The sequence below is a fragment of the Styela clava genome, chromosome 4 (genome assembly GCF_964204865.1).
Source record: "Styela clava chromosome 4, kaStyClav1.hap1.2, whole genome shotgun sequence".
Lineage (NCBI taxonomy): Eukaryota > Metazoa > Chordata > Ascidiacea > Stolidobranchia > Styelidae > Styela > Styela clava.
This window is the reverse complement of record NC_135253.1, coordinates 21944626-21970967: the sequence shown is the minus strand read 5'-3', so window position 1 is coordinate 21970967 and position 26342 is coordinate 21944626. Positions and strand designations below refer to the sequence as shown.

Genomic DNA, 26342 nt, shown 5'->3' with positions numbered 1-26342 from the left:
AATAGTCATGGTTTTGCTGTAATGCAGTGATGATAATGAAAAAAAAACGACTTAAATCAGCTTTTAAAAGTTTTTAGATGAAATGCATTTGCTGATAATAAGAAAGATAATAGACCATAGGATCATTTCGAAAGTTCTGGTTTTTCCATAGTAAATAGTCTTTTTAAATCGAAGGCTGATGCCTGATGCCTTCTTGTTCTAAGTCAGTGGTTTCCAAACTGGGAGTAATTGGGGTAATCTGGCAATTTCAGGGGGTAATCCAGACGCTCACGGTTTAACAATTTCTTTTGTAACTCCGTACTTTTGAATAGTCTGCGGAAAATCGCATCTATAGTCAATGAGCCTAGTCTTCTAGTCACACACTTCGTAGGGGCATTATACCAATCCTTCGGCTACAGATTTTGGGCGAGAATGGGCTACAGTATAGCATCATAAATTCTAATCAGAATATGCAATAGGTAGTGTTAATATTATCACCATTGTTGATCAAAGAAAAAGTGATAACGATATGACTACTGTTTTTTTTATGTGAGGAGTAATTGAGCTTTTGGAAATTCAATTTAGGGGTAACGAACGATATCAAAAAGTTTAGGAACCACTGTTCTAAGTGAAAAAATAAGAATATCGGGTATATTTTAATTCGAGTTATGTCAAACAGTAAAACGTGCAGAAGCTTATGTATATTTTTAAAAATTGATATATAAAACAGTTTAAGAAAATGAGGGGGAAAAAGCCTCTTGACCTTTTTAAAGGGCATAGTCATGGTTTTACTGCAATACAGTGATAATACTGCAATACTAAAAAATGGGCATTGGAATATTGGATAGTTTGAAACTGAGTTGTACGCAAAAAAAAAGTGGCGCTCCGGAAGTATTCGCACCAAGATGACGCTCAACCTGAACAACCCTAACCTAGTACCCGTACTATGTTCAGGTTGTGCGCAATCTTGATACGAATTCTTCGGGAGCATCAAAAAATCCATCCAAAAATCAGTTTATATTTATTAAAATTGAATTTGTAGATGCGTAAATGGGTCTGAGAGAGTTGCAGATGAATAGAAAGAAAAGTATTTTGGGACATTTTCCAAATACCTTGGTCATGCTTTTGCTGTAATACAGTGATGATACTGCAAAAATGAGAAATGAAAAAAAAATGATTGAAATCGTTTTTAGAGGTTTCAACTAGAATTCCATTTCTAATATTGGAAAAGATGATGAACCGTAGCATCATTTGAAACATTCTGGTTCTTTCAGAAATTCTTTTCACATCAATAACAGCTTCTGCAGAGCCTTGCCTAGAGCATAATTGTGAAAATTTGGAATATTTGATGTTTTTTAAATTGAATTATGCTAAACATGAAAACAGCTAGGAATCAAATATTTTAATGAAGATTGAATGAAAAATGCAAAAATACTAAGGATGAATAGAAAAAATCTTTGCTTGGTCATGGTTTTTCTGCAATACAGTGATGGTACTGCAATAATGTAAAATGAAAAATAAGTAAAATTAGTTTTCAAAAGTTATAAGATGTAATCCATTTGCTGAGAATAGAGAGTTAATGGAGCTTTAATCTGTTTAATAAATTGTATTTGCAATATAAAAACGGAGAGATCCAGTTCTTTTACAAATTGCAGATTCTCACATATGAATGGCAGCTTGGTCATAGTCTCTGCGCTGGAAAATCAATGCCTATTAATAAAGGCACAATTTGAAAATATAGAAGGTTTTTAGAATAAGGAGAGAAAATCTGAATTTGAAATGACGTAGGTCATGATGGTCTTGTTGTAATACAGTAATGATACAGCAATAATGAGAAAAAACAGTTTTAAATGAATTTCAAGTTCAGTAAAGTGTACTAATGTACTATTATTAGATATTATGAAGCAAGATTTGATTATTTTCCTTAAAAATTTTCAATGGGAGCATTAGGTTTCAATTTCATAGTGCCAAGAATATAGCATAATCATAATACAGTTTTATGAGGCAAGGTGGGCATGTTAACTTAAATACGATAGTGAAGCAATATTGAATGAAAAACAGGATAGCGATTGAATGATAAAACATTTACAGTGAAAAATAGTTCAGAATGTCATGTTGAATTTAGAATCATATGAACTACGCTAAATAGAAGGTAAAATAAACAGTGATGACTGGTTCCACTAGAGGGCCCCGAAGCGATTTTCTGGAGGCCGTGGGCAAAGGTCATCACATCACCATGACTAGAGCAATTGAAGTAAAACGACTGTGATATCTTTAATTCTTAGACAGCATAACTATGATATTTTCACAGGGGATCTGGGGGTCACAAGTCCAAAACTAACTTAGTAACCAGACGAGTGAAGTCAAGTTTATTTTTTCCAGTCAGTAAAAAATCTAACACAAATTTCGAGAAAATGATAATTCCACAGTTTTATTGGGGAAGGGACGTCGCGGGGAGCCAAAGCTAGTTATCTAGCAGCGACACCCAAGGTTCAAATATTTAATTTTGAAAAATTGAAATTTTCAAATTTGGAATCTACTGTTTTTGACGGTGAGTATTATAAATATATCATCCCATTAGCTTGGCTCTCCCAACCCTCTTGGAAAAATGAAATAGTGTGATTCAAACTACTGTTGATTACCCTACCTTAGTTTGAGGTTAGTTTTCTTGTAGCAGATAATTCTTTATGTGCGCAAAGATCCAATAACGTACTGTACTTACAATAACCTTGACTGGACTAGTAACCAAACAAGAGAGCGTGGTTTGTCTTGGTATTAAGCCCCACATACCAGCTTTTCTCTTTCCAAAATAAATTTGAAATCATGTTTTAAAACGAATAATGAACAAAAAAATTAAAAATACGCTTAAATATGAAACATGGTAACAATTTTTAGTCCTAAAAGTGGTGAAAAAATAGCGAATAATTTGGTAAAAGTTTGAATTTTAATTGAAGATTTCCCTGAATTACCATCCCCATCTTCTTTGTCTGATTTCTGACCATTTGCTCTGTTTTGAAAACCGGCAAACACTGTGAAAAAAGAGAGAACTTTAACCTTTGAACTCTGACCTGCCAAGATATCATTTTAACCAAGTCTGTTATAGTCAAGTCCAAATAAGTCTACCGGTGCCAAGGAGTCACTTTTTTGGCATTTAATACTTTTGGAATTTAGCTGGGATTTTTCTGAAATTGAGGTGGTCATTTTATTTAGTTAAACAAAGGTTGATTTGAACTGAGAAATAAACAACGAGAATATCGATCGGAGACCGAAGACTTATCGATCAAAACTGCGGTTTCGAATCATGACTCTATAGTGATACCGCGTGTCTCATCACTAATTAATTAATAACTCGCTAATTATACGACATAATTCGTTCAAAATCAATAGGCTTCTGGTTCGAGATATGATGAATGCACATGCAAAATTTGGAGCAGATTCAACCTCGCCTTCTTGATATATCGCGTTCATCTAACAGACAAACAAACAGACATACAGACAGACAAATACCTATCAACATACTTAAGTAATAATAAACTAAATGAATCATAATCCAAAATAAAATGTAACTTACCAACATGGGGCGGTGGCCTTGTTTCCTCTGGTATAACCCCTGAAATAGCAAAATAGTTGTATTAATTAAATAATTTTAGTGCTTAAATATTTAGGCCTAATATTGGAATAGTCAATAAGTTCAAAGTAATGTAAGTATAGATTAGCGCTCATAACAGACAAGGCGTGCTTGTGTAATAAATGTAATATGATGATAAAGAATAGTATTAATAGTTAGGATAGGATTTACATATTTATCCCGGGGGAGAGGAAAGCCGATAAGACGGCTTATCCTTATGGCGAACCACGGCCTCTCGTTCGGTTACCATTCCAGGTCGGGTATGGGATTAGTTAGTTACTTGTTTTTCGGAAGCATGGACTTGGTGGTGGAGGAAGCCGTAACCGACCAGCGGTTACGTGAACCACCCAACGGCGGCGAGGAGTCCAGCAATCCTCTCGCACATAACCATCCCTGCATCCCTGCGAACCCACACAGAGTAATTAGAGGTGCGGTGGCGAGCGTATTCCTAACGCTTAGCCCGTTGAGCCACACCGCGCGCCAAGTTTAGAGTTCGCACCTCTAATTATCTTGTGTGGGCTCCTGGTTGGGATAATTATGAGCGAAAGGATTACTGGATTCCTCACCATGGTATAGTGGTTCACATTCCGCTTGTTGGTTACGGCTTCCTCCACCATCAAGTCCATGCATCCGAAACAAATAACTGGCTAACTAATCATATCTGATATGAACTGGTAACCGGACAAGAGGCCGTGGTTCACCATATGATTAAACCATATTATTGGTTTTTCTTTCCCTCGGGTTAAATGTGTAAATCCTATCCTATCCTGAATTACATCAAATACAAAGTGATATTTCTCTAGTAGTGGCCATTGTGTGCAATATGATGAAGCTGTCTTATCGGCTTCCTCTCTCCTGGCACAGATATAAAAATCCTACAAATACAAATCCAGGAAACCCATTGGTCATTATTGGCTGGTACCTACTTTTTAATACGACAGTGGTATTAATAGTTCCCATCCTGTTTGTTGCAACACAGACAAAATTTCCGAAATCATCGAGCGCAACTTGCTTGATTATAAGTTTGGAAGTCACAGTGTTCCCTTGCTTAATATTCAGAACACGAATCCGGTTTGTTGGTCTTTTACCTTCGTATCTAAAAGTTTATACAGTTAGATTATTGTTGTTATTGAGTTAGATTGTTAAAGGTAAGAATGCCACTGTAATGCTTTGATGTCTCTTGTTCAAACTTTGAACCAGGATTGATCCTTAGATTATTTGGGAAATTCCTACCTGCGTATATTTTGCAACACTTCATTCAGCCCTTACAAATAAAAACTGTAATATTTTTTCACTACCGTATTTGCTCGTTTTGTAGCCCGGGCCCATATTTTTTTAACAAAATTAAGCTAACCGGGCCCTTATTCTAACCGGCCTTTATTCAAGCACGGGCGCTTGTTATTTTTAAAGTAAAATTATACACAAAAAATACAGTAAAATTCAACGGTGTTGTGACAAAAGCGCTTCTTATTTCCTATTGTTCTCTACCACTGAGAAATCAGCTTTTACATTGGGCGGGTATTCAAGCACCAGCCCTTATTTATTTTTAAGTTCGGTTCACACAGGTGGCTATTCAAACAGGCCCTTATCAAGATCGGGCGGTAAAACGAGCATATACCGTATATTGTTTTTCAATATTTAAAATATCCTTATCTAGTGAAATGGGACATAACTCGCAAAGTGGATTTTGCACAGTTTGAATGTTTAATATTATGTACAGAAATAATATAACACTATAAATGTAAACAATACTAGTGTAGGGTGGTTCACGTAATCGCTGACCAGCGGTTCCGTGAACCACCCTACGGAGGCGAGGAGTCCAGCAATCCTCTCGCACATGATCATCCCCGCATGGGATTCAAACCTGCGATCCCACGAAGGGTAATCAGAGATGCGATGGCGAGCGTATTCCTAATGCTTAGCACGATGCGCCACACTGCCGAGCCACTAAAAATCCCCTCAAAATTCATCCCCTCGATAGGGAGGTGGAGTACTTACACATATCCCGAGTGATGCCATGTTATAGAAGGCACTGGTACAGCAGATGTCGTGCATTGCAGAACCGTTTCTTGACCGAGAGCTTGTGAGACGTCGTTGTCCGTTTTATACATATTTAGTTCTGGAGGATCTGTGGAAGAATAAGCAATACAATAACTCGAGGATAGGACAAGATTGTAGGGGTGAGAAAAGTCAATAAAATTTCTCATTCCAGGGTTTCCCGGTACAGTTATAGTTTTCTGGACCCTTTGGGTGACTATTAGACTAATAATAATGTTGTGTAAGATCATCCCGGCTATGAGAAATGCTTCTTATCAAATCTTCAAACAGAAAATTGCTTTGAGTGTGGGATATATGGAGCTGTAATTGACTTTCTCCCTATTTAGTGAAGCTATTCCCGTATCTTACTGAAACCTTTTATCAGATGCAGTTTTTATGCCATCTTGTCATGTTTTGTGTTCCTCAGAATAACAATGAAAAATTGTTATTGCCACCGCTAATTTTCTGATATGCGTTAGATTGATTTGGCCTTTTTATTGAAACAATCAACAATATTTAAGCCTACTTCCCGTTTTCTTCTTTACCAGTATAAATAGGAAAATAAATATCCATCACAAGAGACTAATGCTCAAGTAAATGAGCTCAAAATATAAAATGACTAATACGGTCATCACAATGTCAGCATCCAAATCGTATTGAATGGTGAATGCTGTGAATTATAGAAACCAGAAAAATTTTGGATGGAATATTATGCCCATAGAACAAAGTTTGGAAAGAAAAATAAAAGTAACAGCCTTCTTTTTCCATCTGAAAATTCAAAAACGATCAACTACTTAAGAAAAAAGCAACTTTTCAGATGAAGATCCTGTACTTTATATTCAAAAGTATAATTTAGGATAATATAAAAAAGTGAAACTTTCCAGTTAGGCAGAGAACTCCAACTCAAAATCTTGGTGCAATCAGAACCAATTTAACCTTTTCGATCATTCTAAAAACTAGGATAGGATAGGATTTACATATTTATCCCGGGGGAAAGGAAAGCCGATAAGACGGCTTATTCATATGGCGAACCACGGCCTCTCGTCCGGTTACCATTCCAAGTCGGGTATGGGATTAGTTTTTACTGTATTGTTTGTTTTTGAAAGCATGGACTTGGTGGTGGAGGAAGCCGTAACCGACCAGCGGTTACGTGAACCACCCAACGACGGCGAGGAGTCCAGCAATCCTCTCGCACATAACCATCCCTGCATGGGATTCGAACCTGCGAACCCACGCAGAGTAATTAGAGGTGCGGTGGCGAGCGTATTCCTAACACTTAGCCCGTTGAGCCACACCGCCGCGCCATGTATGATAAATGATCCACAATAGGTACTTACATCTAACAATGACTCTGATCCTATGAGTTACAGGAGCAGCAATCTTGTTATCAGCCGTGCATTCATAGATACCGGCTCCTTCCCGAGTTATCCCACTCAATGGAAGATGTGGCCCGGTACCTCTGTTCCCATCCGCTAAAATAATAGAATTGAGTAAGTGACTTGTGGTTAGAACATTGGGTCAAACTATGATGGATAAAGGATAAGGATAAAGATTTGTATTATTCCCAAAATAGTGGTCCTTTGTCTAGGGCAGTGGCCCGCCGCTTCATTATCAGTGGCCCGCGTCACATTCGGAGAGGAGTCAAAAAATCGTATTTCGTGTTGTTTCGTCATGAAATCAAACAAAAATTTTTTTGACATATTGTTGCATCACTAATGTCACTGAATTGACTAGTGTTATGGCTTGTTGAGGCAACTAGCGAAGTTGAACGAGCAAAGTTCTTGGCACTATTGTGGCCCGCGAACAATGCAAAAGTAATTTTGTGGCCCGCGGAGCTGCCAATCTTGGACCACCCTGGTCTAGGGTCATAGCCAAGAGATTTCAAAAGAGCTGCCTGAAATGTCAAAGTGCCAAGTTGGACCATAACAGCTAGCAGGTTCGGAAAACAAGAGTTTCCCAGTCTTGATTGTCTAATAAGCGCTTCAAGCTACAAATGCATGATACAGAAATATACCAGCTATGGTGCACATAACCCATATGGTGCAATCGTCTAAAGTCTGCAAACAAAAATGGGCTTGCTGATTATCAAGACATTCCAACCCCTAAATTAGGGGTTTTCAACCTGGGAAGATTTCCAGGGGTACTTGGATGACAGTCGAGTTTTCGTGTGTTGCTTTTTTTTAATATCCTTCAACAAAGAAAGTAACTACAAGAGGAAAATAAATGCAAATTGAAACTCAGCGTACATTTTCCCTGATTTTGCGTTGTTGTGATTGTGACGCGACAATGTGAAATGCACGGCTTGGCAGTTGTACAGCAAATTGTTAGCCAATATATCACAATTTAGTTTGATGTCTGATTACTGGGGGTTCGCGTTGATTGTTTCGTGACTCAGGGTGTTCGCGTTGATAGTTTCGTGACTCGGGGGGTACTTGACAGAGAAAAGGTTGACTAAATGGATAACTTCGCGCATCATTGGATGCTCACTTGAGAATAATTTACTATGCGATTCAAAACACCGAGTCTCATTCACAATGTATATCTCAAAAAGTGATTTACCTGACGGCACTAAATGTCTCCATGTTATTTTAGGTTCCGGTTTTCCTGTGGCCATGCATGTTAATGCACCTTTTCCTCCTTCATCAAGAATAAGATCTTGAGACACTTGAGATGTAAAACGAGCAGGTACTAGAATAAAAAAAAAATTATAAAAATTGTATTGTGAAAAAAAGGTGTAACAGTGTTTACGTTAAAGAAATTATGAGTGCAAAGGTACCTCGCAAGCAATGTTCCCTCTAATTTTTTGTAGTATGTGTGCGCAGAAATTTTGGTGTGTGCGCACTTTTTTGGAAATGACTAATATTTGTGCAAAAACCAATGGAGAATTTTTCGGCGTTCTAACCGGGTAATAAGTGGGCCAACAACAAACTTTCTCAACCTGCCAACCGAGCACATTTTTACATTACATCGAAATACGTCTGTGCGCAGTAAATCTATGCGTGTGCGTGGCCTCTGAAAGCTGTGTGCGCGCGCACACGCGCACACCTTAGAGGGACAACTGCTCGCAAGTCCAAAAAATGTGCACAGGCCAAATTCAACAATTTAGGTGCCCTAGATTTCGTTTTAAATATATTAGGTTCTTGTAAAAGGGTACTCCGGAAGTATGTGTACCAGGTTAGGGTTAGGCCATAATTTTATTTATGATCGGATCGTATGGTACAGTTGGCTATGGTTCCGGTTTAACATTGCTTGTAGTAGACATGTGATTTATCATAGTTAGGCTTTCTAATGAAATATCCACCGATATATAGTCAAGTACTTCTATGTTTGCAAGAATTTGCAAAACACGATGGCGCACAGTTTGGCAACCACTCTTCTTGACTTATAGGCAATTTATTACATCCTGTCTGAAGAAATATGGCAAATTATCAAAAATATTATCAACAATAAAATCCAAGTTTTGACAACTTGAGTCTGGATTATAATAACATTTCAAGGAACAAAATAAATGTTTGTTTAGTCTGTATTTATTGCTTATTCAAATAATTGACTATTTCAATATAGAGGGCGCCAGCATAAGTTTGATATATTATGGTATCAATTTTCATTCAAATGACCTCTTTCGAAGAAGGCTGTTGCGCTGCTGAAAAAATAGAAACGAATGTATTGTTCCAATTGCCATTTCAATGGCTTCCTCCATAAATGGTTCAATGGTCTGTCTCAAGATGCACAGTTCTGATTGTGAACATACATATCAAGACGCAATGTAATTATAAGAGTAGATTGACTCGTCGGCGTGGCACATCGTGCTAAGATATAGGAATACGCTTGCCACCACACCTCTGATTAGGTTCCATTACATTTTTCCTCAAAAATCAATTGTGCGCCGTATAAGGCAGTTCGCCTTTCATAATACAATAATTTCGTTAGAAATTTTAGATTTAATCACGCATTTAACTTGTTAAAGGACATTAATTTGTTTAGTTGAAATGAACGTAATGTATCATCGTTTGATATATATATGAACCAAAACCCACGACAATTGCACCTGCATACTATTGCACCTATGGGAATTTTTTTGGTATTACGGATATTTGAACCTATACTAACCCTATTCCATGGGTTTTAGCACCCGCATATAGATTGAACCCGCGGATATACGTGTGCAAATGTACGTGGGTTCAAATGTACGGTCACCTTTGATTACACTGTGTGGGTTTGCCAGTTCGAATCATGTGGGAATGATTATGTGCATTGCATTCAAAAACACAAAGTTACAGGATTAAAAAACTAGTGTAAGCAATAAGACTTTTTTCATAGTAAATTTGAGATAAAACTAAGTCATCTACAGATAACTGTATTCAGCACTTTTATGTGCGGAAAAAGACTTTGTTAATTTTGTTCAAGAAGTTGAATATTACAGGGCCATAGTATTGGGCAAACAAATATTTACATTACACAACTCAAGTTAAAATATATGATCTTTTTTCATAGCAAATGTTTGAGTCGCCCACGCATAATTAAAGTTGGCAGTTTCAGCTTTATAAAATACTACATATCTGTGAGAAAAAAAAGACAAGCTACTTCAATAATTACAGAGCCATACTTTGAGAAAACTTAAATTTAGATTTTCACAACTCAAGTTAAAATACATTTTCCATAGCAAATCTGAAATCCCACCTAGACGCACGCCTATACATATAGTCATCGGAATTTGGCGGTTCCACCTTTATAAAATAATACATATCTGTGAGAAAAATGAAGATGGATGGAAAATTTTGAAAAGTAAAAAGCCTTGCTTTGAACAAAACATTACAACTCATGTTTACTTTACAGCGCTCCAGAAGTATGTGTATCAATATGGAGGTAACTAATTTTGTTCGCCCACTTTACATTTGGTTGTGTAAAGGGACAGAAACCTATGGGCAGAAGGTATATTCACTTGGCTAACAAAAACAGTTCTCGAACTCGTAATAGAACTGAAATAATGAAAATCGGAACAAAATTATGGCCTAACTCTAACCTGGTACACAAACTACGGGAGTACCAACTTTACAACTTGAATGGTTGCTTGAAGTTACAACTTTCCAACTCAAGTTAAAATATATCAATTTGTTTACAGCAAATTTTTAAATAAAAGTACGCCGCCCACACATAATTAGAGTTGGCGGTTTATGTGCATAATCTCTTGGACACTTAACACCTCTCTTAGTGGCTCTTATCCCCTAAATTTTGAAAGATAATTGCGATGTTCTCACTATTTTTTTCTTAGAATAATAAATATTTCAAGTACTTCTTAAGTAGTTCGTTTCTCACAAGAAAACATCAAGTACTGCTAGAATTTTTGAAAGAAAATAGAGCGTGACTAAATTGGGTAAGTGGCGCGAAACTGGGGATACTCAGACCCTTAATAAAAATAGTCTCTTTATATCAGTAAAAATCCTAGATATGGTAAATCATGAACTCATTGCAAACGATGTTGAACTAAAAAAATTCTAGTATTCTAAAATCAAATAAATGTCTTCCTAATAGTATGTAGGCATACTTGGAATAAAAGCTCACTCAAAGGGATTGTGTGAAAGTGAACCCCTACAAATTTTGACAAATTGGCGCGGCGGTGTGGCTCATTGTGCTAAGCGTTAGGAATACGCTCGCCACCGCACCTCTAATTACTCTGCGTGGGTTCGCAGGTTCAAATCCCATGCAGGATGGTTATGTGCGAGAGGATTGCTGGACTCCTCGCCGCCGTAGGGTGGTTCACATAACCGCTGGTCGCTTACGGCTTCCTCCACCATCAAGTCCATGCTTCCGAAAAACAAGTAACTAACTAATCCCATATCCGACATGGAATGGTAACCGGGCGAGAGGCCGTGGTTCGCCATATGGATAAGCCGTCTTATCAGCTTTCCTCTCCCCCGGGATAAATATGTTAATCCTATCCTAAATTGGGAAGTTATTGGTTATAGCAAATCTTGGCTTCTGGATATCTACTTGTACAGGGCTTTGTTCAGAGCAGTAAAGTAACTCCCTATTTCATAATTTCATTTTTTTCCTATAATTCAACCGGAATAAATCTAATGTTCCCATAGTTTAAAAAAAATCAATATCATTACAATGTCTAGCATAAGTTATGAGTTTTCAATCAATAAAACTGGCATCTGTCACATTTTTAATCATCATTAGTCCTGCTAAACCTCTGTTTTAATCCCTAAAATCCCTTGTACATGAAGTTGTAGTCTGTCTAACTTACATGGATTACTAGACCAGAGCTAACATAATAAATTGACTTCTGATTTAAAAGTTTTATATAAGTATTATTGAAGGACTGTGGGATATAGATTTTATAGTTATCTTGAAAAACACTTAGTGTTATATTTTGCTTTATAAAAAACTGGGGCGTTTCCACACAAGGGGGCAGGAGGCTTTCATAATATATTGGCTTCTGATATAAATTTCATAGTTATCTTGATATTATCTTAATAGTATCAGGTATATTCCCTCATAAAAACAGAGGTGTTTCAACATGTTTCAGTCTAAACAAGGGACTGTGAAGATATTTAGGATGGCCAGAATATTTCCATCCTGGCATTGACTACCAATTTGTAGCAGCCTGGGCTGGTAGGGATGAGGCTGAACAGTAATTACCATATTTACCAATATCCATACCAATTACCATATACAACGTATCCGAGGCCAAACATTCTGTGTTTACATAACAAGAGTTTTAAAACAACGAAGCAAAACTTTTATTTGAAAATTACAAAAAAATAGGTACCGGTACTATTTAAACTAACCGCTTAAATATACATTTCCCACATTTTCTTGAAACAGCTTTCTAAAGTTTCAGCCGATTCAGTTAAAACCAATTATTAAATGATAATTATTCTGTATACGTTGTCCCTGTAAAGTAAATATTATTTTTTATTTACCGGTACCTGTAAATGATATAATATCTTAATCTGCGGATCATGAGGTCATCACTTCCTGTGACCCCAATTATGCTAATGCATCTTTGCTTATATTTATCTGCGTCTCAAAACATTCTCATCAAATATTAATCCCCGTCCACAACACCTTGACAGCTTATCTATATTTTATGTGATAAGCGTGTCACCAGAACACGTTTGCTATCAAAATTCCTTTGTCATTTGAAAATTAAATTTTTACAAAAAATGATTAAATGGGGACCAGGACAGTTATTCATGAATACATCTCAGACATTTTGCAAAAAATTTTCTGCCCATCACCTCACCTAGGGTGTGATTAAATTGCTATTCCTTACGAAGATGTAAAGATTTCGAGGCACTCCAGGTGTGTACCAATATGGAGGTAACTAATTTTGTTTGCCTACTTTACATCAAGTTGTGTAAAGCGACGGAAGCCTATGGGCAGGGGTATATTCACTTGGCTAACACGGCCAGTCCTCGAACAGGTAATAGAACTAAAATAAGAGAAATCGGAATGAAATTATGCCCTAACCCTAACCTGGTACACACACTACGAGAGTACCTATTTTATTACACCCTTGATGAGGTGATAGGCATGGGGCAAAAACCAAAGATCTTTTATGGCAACATAAGTACCGTCCAATGCCCTTTTTTTCCACTAAACACTATTTTCTCTCCACACAACTTTTAAAATTATAGATAAGCCATTTTCACTCAACTTTGATCGAAAATATTGGAGTTGTTTAACATTGTTGTAGGATGTGATGTTACTTGTTGTAAAAGCTGACCAAACATCATGAAATATTAATTGAAAATGAGAAAAGGGACAAATTACAAATTAAATTAAAACGATTACTTGTGATGTGAATAGAATTGGCAAAAAGCTTAATAATAAAGAATTTCATATTCATTCTGAGGAGAAAAAGTCGGTGAGATGGCCCAATCATTTGGCAAATGTTATCAAAGGCGTAGCTAAGAAGGTTCTTGCCATCCCCCTACCCCGAAAAAAGCAGCATTTGCAGTGAGACATTTCAACACCATTTTGGACTACAGTTGAACTTTGAAAAATTTTGGGTTGGCTACGACCTACTGTTTGCTTATTAATCTAGAAATATCATGAATAGAACTGGCGTTAATCTTAGAATAAAGATGATATCAAAATATTGATGTTTATTTGAAGTATTTGCAAAGGATTTTGACTGATTTGAATCTATGTCCCACAGTACAATTTGCCAATTTTGAGAAATTATGAATGTGGGAAATTAGAATGCGATCATGCCTGTTAATAGATTAATCTGTGGGTGGGTGGGGAGGACCGGAGGCTAGAATACGTAGGTTTCCAAGTGTCTTGAGCAGTGGTTCTCAACCTTTTACTGAACGCGTACCACTTTACTGTTTTTATTATGGCCGCGTACCACCGACAAAGCTCCTTTTTTGGCCTGGGGAAAAAGACGCAAGGTGTATTTTATAATGTGGCACTACATCCTTTGTGGCGTAACACGCAAAACAAACAAGAAACATGCCATATCGCTTCATTTAAGGTGGGCAATAGCGGGCGAGGGCGATCTCTAAAGACAAGGACCGATAGCGCAAAGTGCCATGGACGTTTCCCCGACCATTGACCCCGGAAAAATTACTCTTATACTTTACTATTGCAAACTTTATGCTTATTCTGAGAGTGTTTTGGTGTGTTGGCGCATATAAACTGGTTTACGTGTTTGAAACCATAATTTTTATTATAGTTAATCAACCATGTGCCGTTTGCAGGTACTGATATAGCTAAGTTTAGCCTTGTCCATCGCAGCATTTGCGAGATTCAATTTTGGGTACTGCAACTGAAGTAAAGCTCCGCGGAAGACTTAATGACAATTAACTTAATTAATTCACTATTATTTTCTTGAAACACAACTGAAAACTGACAAATATCACTCAAAACTACAAAAACGAGGCAATGTTTGCAACCATACTTGAATATCTGTTTGAGCGACAGAAGTGTCTGAGCGGCTGAGTGCAGAAATTGCATTTGTTACGTGTTGCGTCATTATTGACTTATTGCTGATTGGTTATAGTTACGGAAATAAACGAGAAAACTGATGCTTGGGGAAACATCCATAAACGCTGTTCAGCGAATATATACAGCAAGGAAGATAAAGCGTTGCCGACACATCTTAGCCAACTGAAAGGTTAATTGTTGCAATAATTCAAATCTGCTCGCGTACCACTTGAAAAGCTCACGCGTACCACCAGTGGTACGCGTACCACACGTTGAGAACCACTGGTCTTGAGGGTCAAAAAAGCACCTGGAGGCCCAAAGGCGTAGACAGAAATTTTCAAAGGGGGGGGTTCGGAAATTTTTATTTGCCAGGTTAGATCGAAACAGCTAGTTGGTCCGATCGAACGCTGGAATATGCGTGTTTTTAGTCTTAGGGGTTTAAAAAGCATCAATGATACAGAAAGATAATTTTATTTTTTTTACATTTCAAAAGGGGGGGGGAAGTTCGACCCGCAAAACCATCCCCCTGGCTAGGCCACTGCTCGGAGCTATGAAAAATTTCTAAGTATGATACAAAAAAAAAAAATTTTTTTTCACTTTAAAATGGGGGGTTTTGACCCACCGCCCAACCAGAGAGACCGAGAGGATGGTTGAGATGTAAACGTGATTTGTGATATAAAAAGAATTGACGAAAATGTAGATTAAACATAAGTTCTGTATGTCAGAACTGGTATCTGTGACCAACGACTACTTGTTTAATGCTTTATTCAGAGAGTTATACAAGACTCAATTTGTGCCGTAAACAGAATTAAATTCTATATTACAATACAGACTATTTATGAAGTCCTGTATCAAATTCAGTGAAAAAATTTGATGTGCTTTGCGCAATTGAAGGAGTATTAAATGAAGTAAAATAGCTTGCATAAACACTGAATAAAATTAGAGATGTACTGATAATAGCCATGTTGTATTAAAAATGATGATGTAAAAATTTGGCAGCAAAAAAAGCCAATTTAGTTGAGCCAAGTTGGCTGATAAATAGTGGGGATGGATTAAAAAGCTACATACATTGGAAATATCAGCCTACATTTAGCTGATACAAATACCGATACATCTCTAATCAAAATAACACATACCTGGTTAAGATATATTGAGAACTGACTTCATAATAAAATTAGAAAATTCCTTTATGAACACTCTGTATTTTGAAGTCATAAGATATATTATATCTGTTATAATCCTGATATTGTGTCATTAATAATTAATAAGAATATTACTACAGTCTACAGTACAGTTGCATGTAAGACAGATATGATTATGTGAATGAATGTGATTCCTAGTTTAAATGATTGATATATCATTAATGTACTTTTTATTCATTCAAACTTTTGGGGGTCTGGCCATCTTGACAATTTGTCAGGGACAACATAATGAGTGGGGGGGCAGTTATTGAAATAAAGCAGGTGTTCTCAACCTTTTTTCTGTTAAGTACCCCCCCCCCAGAGTGACGAAACAATCAACGCGAACCCCCGTAATCAGGCAGCGAACAAAATCGTGATATATCGACTAACAATTTGTTGCAACAACAATTTATTGACCATAGGTAACTAAATTAAATCGTCGCGTTGATATTAATGTCTTTGCCGTCTGCCTAATGAATGAATTCTTAAAATCTTCCCAAGTTTCAATAAGCATAATCGCGTTCTCCAGTGCTCAAAGAACGCTGTCTTAGAAATTTCAGTTTGTCTGCAAAACGGTGAATTTCACATTGTTGCGTCACAATCGCGACAACGCAAGATCAGAGAAAATCTATGTTTCAAGTGGCACACATTTTCCTCTGGTAGTGATATAGGACATTAAAAACAGCAACACACAAAAACTCGACTGCCTTCCAAGTACCCCTGGAAATCTTCTTGTGAACCCCAGGTTGAGAACCCCAGGAATAAAGCAACTGACTTGTTGGTTAGTGTGTATTCCTGTATTTTAGAATTGAAAATATTTGCAAAGACTTTTGGCTTCTACACAGGGGGGTAGCCAGGATTTATCAAAAGTGGGAGAAAGAAGGAGTTTGAAATTTTTACCTTCGGGGCTCCCGAAGTATGCGAACCAAGATATCGGCGGACATCGGAATGTAATATGTGTACTAGGTTAGGGTTAGGCCATAATTTTAGGTATAAATACTACGGGAGGCTCTTGTCTAGTCTTCGAACTGATAACAGGACTAAAATAAGGAAAATTGGAAAAAAATTATCGTTTAACCCTAACCTGTTACCCATGTTACGTTCCGATGTCCGCCAACTTGGTTCGCATACTTCGGGAGCACCCTAACTTCCAAGTTAGGCTGTAGAATGATCCAATCGTGAATACATCTGATATTTCATGATTGAATTATTCTTAGTATTTTTTTTAACATATTGCTCAAGTTCGGTAAATAGAAGTATCAAGGCCTAGCCAAGTACGATTGGATGTTGTCCTTCTGTACCTTCAATTAAGTGGTATTGTTTGATTTTTTTAAACTATTTGAACAAATAAAAGTTCCTCAGAAAGAAAAAAGAAATCTCTGTGAATCTAAATTAGGGACAATTACTAAAATGAGAAGAAAACCTTCAACAACCTTGAAAAAAAGTGTTCCAAAATATCAAAAATGTTGACATAACCATTTTCATTCAGAAATACAAACCTAATTCATAATGCATGTCTACTTAAATAGGTTTTGAAAACAAGATAAAGCACTTAACAGATCATAAATATGTGGGATGTTTAAACATTGTCTCATTTGATTAATATTTTATGAGTTTCATCTCTATTTTCAGGTGAGGACTGGTAGCCGTGAGAATTTAATGCCCAATGGTCTGCTTCGGCGGACTTTATAGAATAATATTATCGAATATAAGATATTGGATATACTCTGGATTGGAGTAAGTATTTGATGTAGGGTAGACATATTCCTCCATCTACATAAGAATTCACTTATCACTTATTCACGAGTTTCACACTGGCTAATGACTTACAAAATTGAACAAAATTTACTATTCTGAATACATTATGAAATAATATCATCGAATACAAAGTACTAAATATATTCCAAATTAATTCATTTTCAACAGAAATTGGAAGAAATCATTATAAAGATAATACGAGTTTCTCTATCTACAAGGCACGTTAGCACAATGCAGGGAGGAAGATTATGTTCCAAAAAATTGTAAGTTTCTTTGCCATCACAGAGTACATGTCACACTTCCCCCTTGGTACCATAAAATATGACATATTTTTGATGCTATGATGCCACGTTTTTGTTGTTATTATACTGCCACATTTTCAACAATATGATGTCACATTTTCGGCACTATGATGCCACATTTTTGTTAATAAACTTTCACACTTTCAGTAAAATGTCACATTTTCGGCACTAGAATGCAACGTTTTTGGTACAGTGCCATATTTTTGGTACTCTAATCTCATATTTTCCCAGCTATTTTTATATTTTCGGGGACTCGTCAGTCATCACGCTGCTTAATTTATAAAAAAACTTGTCATATTGCAGGACTCATTATTCAATATTTAATATATCCATCCATGAGTCATAAAGAGTCAAATTATTTTAATGAATATTTCAAATTGTAAATAGACTCTGCACACACCATGGAAATCACAAACTAAGTATACACTTGATCACAAGTCCAACAGCCATTAAAATATTGAATTCCATGTTAGAAATCATATCAGCTATTAAAACTATCAGTACGATATAATATCAGTTTCAATGATATCAGATTGATTTAATTTGATACGCTAGATATTAAATTTTGTCAATAATATAGTGTGGTAATTTTAGCAGAAACAACTTTTTATGTGGTTGATCTTTTTCGAGATGAGGCCTTCTGTGCCAGCCATGTATTTTGGCTTAAAACGTCATTATAACAAATTTCAAAACTTATATTAGAAAGCAAAATCTGCTTAAAATGTGAAAAAGAAGTGATTTTTTTTGTCCCAAATCAATGACAAAAAGTTTCCAAAACAATATTTTGGTCCACTTTGTATCCATAAAACCAGACACCACAATCAAGAATATGACACTGTAACATGGCCAAGAGGTCAAAGTCATAGATAAAGACGCCTTTGATGCACTGGCTAGCAAACTAAACATGTAACTTCTAGGTTCACAAAGTGCTCCATACAGACCCCAAGGCTCAGTGAGAGAAACCTCCGCCTCGACGAGCTATTTGTTCACTTATAAAAATACTTAATATTTTTCAAATACAATCCGATCATTATTAAATAAAATGATATTAGCTTACCCAGGGACATTAATCTTTAAATAAAAATGTCTATTTTTTATAAGTATATTGTGAGGCTTTGTAAATAATAGTCAACCGCTTCACGAGCTACGTAACACCAAAAGTTTAAGAAACCCCTGGGCTCTAACTCACCATTTACTTTCAAATTGATTGACATCTCCATCTCTCTTCCATGGTAGAGTGTGCAAGTGTATTTGCCTTCGTCATAAGCTGTGATTCTGTTCAGTTGGACTGAATATTCTAGAGAAAGAGAGAGAGAGATTGGTTATTTTGTCCATCAAAAATCATTCATAGTAACAAAAAATAGTAACAAGCAACAAATTATCCAATTCAAGAGTCCATGCTGCAAACTAACACAAATGTATTTCTGTGCAGCTGGAGTCATGAATTGCTTTTGCATAATATGGTATTTTCCTGCTACAGCATCCTTGCATTATACACATACGGATCGGCTAGCGCAAAGGCATTGAGGAAGGATTGGGAGTTAGTCTCGCAGAAACCTATACTGAAAGCAACATATTATTTTGTTTTGAGTGCAACCATACAGACTTCAAAGTCAACTCCCACCATATTACGGTAACTCTTGGGCTTTGGATTACCAGTTTAACAGGACTACTGATAATTGATGAGGTTAAACGTTATGGGATTCATTTTCCTATATGGGATTGTGATTAAAAAGAAAACAAAAAACACATTGTTAGTTACCGAATAATGTTCCTGAGTAAACTAAAATGACTTTATTTAATGACTCGGATATATTTGCTGCTATGTAGGCTACTTAAAAACTATTCAGTATTTTAATAAGTGAACGAATATCTCGCCTAGCCTCGAAGTTTCTCATTGAGCTCTGGGACTCCGTATGGTGCACTTTGAGATAATAGGGTCACAGCACAAGCAAGGCAACCAAAAGGACCATTTGTCTGTGCTCTCTCCTTTCATGTTATTAGGTGCTTGTCTAGAGCCTAGTTTAAACTATTTGGGCACTCGAATGGTTATAAAAAACAAACAAACCTTGAGCATTATTCACGTCTAACGTTATCCGCGGATCGAACGAATATTTTGTCGCGTCAGCATAAATTACTGATGTCCCGTTAGTCCATGTTCGTCTTAGTCTACTGTTGCCATCCGTGAACCGACATCTGTAGAAAAGCATAACAGGAAAGTTAGACTGGTACAAGGTTCCTAAGACTGAGACTGTAGCCGCCTTAAGGGTAATAGAACATTTCCTTGTGGCCAGGTATTATTTAATTTGGCTATATTTAATCTTTTGCCTTTACTAGTTGGCTTTTTCATTATTATTGGACATGGCACAATAAAATAACTGATAAAAAATTTATTCAATTTGCAAAAACCATTTTCCTGCTAAATGCGACCAAATATAAAATATATATTTAATATTTTTTATTTTATATCCTAAGTAGAGGTTCCATAATTTGGTTTAGTCATTCAGTTAATAGTCTCTCACAAGCAGTTTTTATTATCATTTATCCCTCAAAGGAAAGTTGATCATGTGACTTAACCAAATGGCAAACCATGGGCGGAAATATCGGATCTCTTAAAGTATGTGCACCAAGATGGCGCACAACCTGAACATAGTATGTGTACCAGGTTAGAATTCAGGTTGTGCGTCATCTTGGTGCACATACTTTGGGAGCACCCCAAAAACCTTTTCCTAAAAGTAGTAGCTAGCCATGTATTAGTAGATGATTATCATGAGATTTGTTTAGAGTGAAATTTACCAAAAGAAAAACAAATTCATTGATATTCACCTCAACATGACCATCCCTCCTTCAATTGCTGTTATTTCTGTCGGAGATTTAACAAATTTGGCAGCTGAGATTTCTGAATAATAAATTACCACAATTATTAGATTAGAATATCAATACAAATACAATTAAAATAGGCTTGCGGATAAGAAGGGATGTCTGAGACAAATTGGATTTGATGTGAACTTCCTGAATATTTTTAATTTGATTGCATTTCATAATATGACTGTGGGTCACTTTGCAAATGCATGCACACTTTACAGTGATAAAAAAATTCAACAACCTCATGACGTAATTTCAAAAATAGCAAATTGTCACAAATCAAACTTGTTATTCTACTATTTAAATAGCCATCAATTTTGGAAACAGTAACTCAAATTTCTATAAACATATTTTCGTATTTGCACAGAAATAATAAACCTTTTTCAGCTACCCCTCACTAAAATTAAAAAAACTCATAAATCAGCCGAATATGATAAAGTTAGGGTTATAAATGATTTTTTTGGGGGGGAGGGGAGGGGGAAGTGTAACTGGTAAAAGTCCCAATCCTCAATGAAAAATTATGTTGACCGTACATTTGCATCCGTATATGTGCGCGGGTTCAATCTATATGAGAGCGCTAAAATCCATGGGTTAGGGTTAGTATGGGTTCAAATATCCGTAAACAAAAAAAATTTCCATAGGTGCAATAGTATACAAGTGCAATTGTCGTGGGTTCAAATGTAATGGAACCAAAAATTATTGTTACAGTTATTTTTCCCACTTTTGATATTAAAACGCTGATACCGATATTTGTTCAATTCTCAAAGATCCTTAGCTAGTACCACTCGCGGCTCACACCCTGGCTTTTTACAGTTTGAATTGATATATATCGATCTTGATCGGTAAGTATTTTGATAGGTATTTGTCTGTTTGTTTGTTCCACTTTCGTATGTTACGCGACATCTCACGAAAGTGAGATTGGATCTGCTGCAAATTTTGCATGTGCATTCATCATATCTCGGACCAGAAGCCTATAGATTTTGGATGATTTATGTCGTATAATTAGCGAGTTATTAATTAAATAGTGATGGAACACGCGGTGTCCCTATTGTGTCAGAGCGAAGAAATCGAAACCGCAAGATCGATAAGTCAACGTTCTCCGATCGCTATCTACGGTAGATTATAATGTGTTCAAAAATATGTACTTGTACTACAATAACACTGAATAACTAAACAATATCGGACCTTTTCCAGTTATCCTCTACCCACTAAATGGTAAAGGCATTGATAAGATGAATGAACCCCATAAACAAATTACTTTTATTAGTGAGTGACCAAGGACATAATTTTGTTCTCGCACAGAAAAGAATTCCTGAGCCACCTTATTATGCAACAATCAATAAACTTAATTTAAAACAAAATGGATTTTATTTCTTTAATTTAAGTTTGAATGTTGCAATTAGGGAGATTTAATTATAGGATTTTATTGATTTTTAGGGAAATAAAAAGATTTGTCTGGGAAGTAATTATGAATGAAATTAAATGTGGGAATAAAAAGGAAACAGTGGGCATAATGGCTTACTGTTTAATTCAGTGGTTCCCTACCTTTTTTTTGTCGATTTTGAAACTCTTCATTCCTCGCTCACCATAAATAAAAACAACGTCTGTTGTTCAATTTTAGAGGATCATTATGTACCTCATACAGAGTTTAGAAGCAATTATTTTGGGAAGGACCGCAACATTTCCCATTGGAACATTCAGCATTGTCTACCCAGTTCATTACGCTTTGAGTAAGGTGGGCATTCAATTCGAATCAGAGCTGTACAACTCTGATACTGACACAGATAAGTCTAGTCCTTTACCTGCTAGGTACTTATGTATCAGTGAATAAAAAGGAAACGATGGGCATACGGCCTACTGTTTAATTCGGTGGTTTCCAGCTTTTTTGTTGCATTCCCCATGCATGGCACCTCATCCAAAGAAAAATCTTTTAACAGTGTTTTTTGATCTGAACAATGCCCCGTACGTGTAGCCACTCTAGTAATCCCATAGAGTATGTGTACCAGGTTAAGGTTAGGCCAGAATTTTATTCTAATTTTCCTTATTTTAGTTCTATTACAACTTCGGGTACTGTCTGTGTTAGCCAAGTGAATATCCCCCTGGCCATAGGTTTCAGTCCACTTACACAATTTGATGTAAAGTAGCTGAATAAAATTAGTTACCTCCATATTGGTACACAGACTTCTTATGTGAGGAGCTATTATTTTTAAGAGAACAAGAATATTTTGCGGTTTTGCATTGCCTACCAGTTTGTTTGTGTAAAGTGATGGACAAGGAATTGAATGAATGTGTAACACGCAACACCAACACTGCGCTCTAACCGCTTGACCAAAACAAAAATCCACATGGCCAAATTAAGAACCCAATTACGTAACACTTGCCCAGAGCTCTGTTCTGAGTGAAAACATATGATAAAAAAGAGGAGTGCCTGCTTGTCTATAATTATCCTTGTTCAGAGTAGAGCGCTTAACGTTCCATAAAATCAAGAGAGTTTGTGTGCAGGACACCCCTGCTCCACAAAGTTTGAAAATAACAACGCCCACTTCACAGCCCTAAATGTAGGGATCGAATGGTCTGTCTGAAATTGATTTATTTAGTATTTTTTATACAGCGTTTATTCCAACTTTTTGCTTCAAACAACGCCCCATGCAAGCAACTACTGATTACCAATGATATATCAAGAGGAAACAATTATTCAAAACGACCGTGATCTTACTGATTCGGCATTTCTTACCCAATTTATTACACTCTCGGTGAAGTGGGGGCATAAGATTTAAACCCGAGCTGTGCAACCCATGCTGCAAATATAGTTAAGTTTATTAACACAGTTAAGTTTGGCGACTTCGGAGCTATCCTTCAAGCCCTTTACATTAAATACCTTCAGATAGATTTGAAGATTAAGGCCTTATTAACGCTGATAAAAAAAATTTGCTACAGAGGTTTCAAAGCAAATTAAAATATAGCTATAGCACTTATCACCTTATCAATAAAAGCGGAACAAAAGCATATACAGATACTGGAATTAATTCTGGCTGTTTGATGTCAGATTAGAGCAAAGATAAAATCAATCAAAAATGCCCGTTAAGAATTATTCAATCGGGAACCTACAGTCTGATGTGGCCACAAAGAAATCAATAATTGTTTAAGTGTCCTGATCCCCAGAGAGAGAGATTGAAGCATAATAATGGGATTAGACATGATTTAGGGGCCTAAGCTCCATTTTTGATGCCTTGCTTTGGATTTATAACATTCAAAATAGATTTTTGACAGTTCATGTATTATCGCTTAGGTACATGAAATTGTGGGCATGATAGTCTGTTGCAGGGGTCGGCAAACTTTTGTCGCTCGTGGGCCAAAATTAAAGGTTGCAAGTCATTGGCGGGCCGCACATATTAAAAATTGAATGGATGACCGATGAATCACATTCTATCACACAGATCAGAAGTTAAATTCTAAGCAGCGCGCGAAGACTGAACATTTGAATATTTTTTGCGCCAATAAACCATTTGCACTTAGCATCAACTTTTCTGCGCTTTGTTGTCATTTGTCTGAATTATAATCAAATTATAGGCTCATTAAATGAGTAATTGTGAATTATATACTTCGTTACGTTATAATATAATTTAGCCTACACATAAATTCTTTTGCGTAAAAAATATAATCGACAAAACAGCTATAATTTGTTACTATAATTCAATGAAGCGTCGCAGGCGTATTATAATGCTCATATTATATTATATTGCCAGATCCGGCCCGCATGCTGTAGGTTGCCGAGACCTGGTCTACTGGTTAATGCATTGAATTTGACTGGCATTGCAAGCGACCCCCTATCCCTAAATTACCAAATTTTGGTTATATCATGATTTATTTTTGATAAATCAACGTGGTAAAATATGAAAATCAAAAAGATGTTTGTCTTCCAAAAGTGGTATATCTCTGTTATCGCGGACTAAAGTTTTTATTGTGTGTATATATATATATATTTATGTTTAAAGGCCGTTATGTTGACCCTTATTCAATGCTGTTTTGTAGGATTTGGACTTCGACCACTCACTACATGTAAGGCAAAAATAGTCTTTCGATCTCTTACTCCGGCTACTGCGCTGGCGGTCGGCTGCGTTTTGTAGCGTGCCCTGTTTTATGCAGTGTTATATGCTGTTTTAATTGTGAAGTTGCCGTACAATAAGCAACAAATCCGGAATCTTTGCGTCTTCTGATTCATCTACAACCATAGTAGCAACATTTTGTTACCGTGACACTTTGAACCTGCTGTCCCTTGTCTAAAGCCTAATTCAGACCTATGTTTCGTTCAAATAAACAATAGTGTTTTCCTAAAAAATGACTGTCATAACACCTCATAGTGATTAATGAAGAAACATATTTTTTCATAAAGTGCTTCACATTTTCTCTTTAAAAAATGACCAGACAAGCAGACATGAGTTCAAAAAATGGCGAGCAGAACTGCTGAGCGGGCCAAAAATTTAAAAAAATTGTTGTGAATCTAAGAAACACTGCTTATATCTGAATATAAGTCTTCTTTCCACGTTTCTTTGGTGGTCACTTCTCCACAGCTTCGTTCAGAACTATATTTGTGATCTCTGATGGACAATTATTTTTATACACAATTTTCAGACGTATGATGACTATAATACTAAGCTTCTAATGTTCAAATTTATAATAATACCGGACGAGAAGTCGTGGTTCACCATATGATTAAGCCGTGTTATCGGCTTTTCTCTCGCCAGAATAAATATATACCCTATCCTATAATCAACCACACTGAACGAATATTCATGTTTTTTTGTTTAGCCTTACAAAAACAAAAACAAATGAAATAAATTTAAACATCTTAGTTTTCCATCAAAACAAGACAGCTGGATTTATATGGGAAACACAAAAACAATTTATCCTCATTTATAACAATCAATATCACAATCTCTAGGGAGCCACTAAAATGATATTAGATAAAAATTGGGTTGTTTTGTTATGCAGGGAATTCTGGCATGGCCTATTTTAGTAACATTCCTGTTCCTTCACCATAAAGATTCATTGGAGCGTGTATCGTCAGAATATTCTCATATAATTATATAAGCACTGCTGCAATGATATTTGGTGTTTTTTCTATAAAGTGGACAGAACACAGAAAGCTTATCACTAATCTCACAATTATAGAATGAGTCGCTCTCTTCAATAATCTTTTCAAGTCTTCAGAATAGTTTGAGTCCTACTTAACAATCTATGTATAATTTTCATTGGTATTAGTGGTTACGTATGCTTTTTCAATTATTAGACGTATTCTATTACAAAATGAATACTTTTATATTATAGGTATATTTCGTTAAGTTATTCAGTTATTTATTTGTGAACAAATTGATAATATTTTTGGAGTATATATCCAGTTCTCTGCAATAATTAATTAAAATAAGCTTGGAAAGTCATAGGCAGGGGGGGGACAAATACCTCTAAAAAAATTAGTGGCATTTAATGCAATAAAAAGCAAAATATTCTTTTTTACCTGAGATGAAGATTGCAAAAACAAGGATAAGGATATGCTCCAATGACTTCATGATTGACAGTTCCGGTAAGCTCCGCCTTCAAGATAAAATCTTCTACAACCCAATGTTATAAAGGCATTACAACTACAAAATTCCT

The 26342-nt window shown here is 36.1% G+C and overlaps 1 protein-coding gene across 1 annotated transcript; it reads right to left on the bottom strand.

Moving 5' to 3' along the window:
• Positions 1 to 160: 160 nt before the first annotated feature.
• Positions 161 to 26342, bottom strand: LOC120327165 (limbic system-associated membrane protein-like). The gene is made up of 10 exons (XM_039393595.2): positions 26206 to 26342; positions 20652 to 20724; positions 19894 to 20021; positions 19015 to 19122; positions 8204 to 8332; positions 6982 to 7116; positions 5606 to 5735; positions 4534 to 4703; positions 3551 to 3589; positions 161 to 3008 (listed from the first exon to the last, which is right to left on the bottom strand). Exons 1-10 carry the CDS (start codon positions 26255 to 26257, stop codon positions 2845 to 2847), a joined length of 1128 nt encoding a protein of 375 aa, XP_039249529.2. The 5' UTR covers positions 26258 to 26342; the 3' UTR covers positions 161 to 2844.

Coding starts and splice junctions, on each gene's coding strand:
- LOC120327165 (XM_039393595.2), bottom strand. CDS start 26,257: ATGAAGTCATTGGAGCATATCCTTATCCTTGTTTTTGCAATCTTCATC. Junction 20,725..26,205: donor TTTTGCAATCTTCATCTCAG/GTAAAAAAGAAT, acceptor TTTATTATTCAG/AAATCTCAGCTGCCAAATTT. Junction 7,117..8,203: donor GAGACATTTAGTGCCGTCAG/GTAAATCACTTT, acceptor CTATTATTTTAG/CGGATGGGAACAGAGGTACC.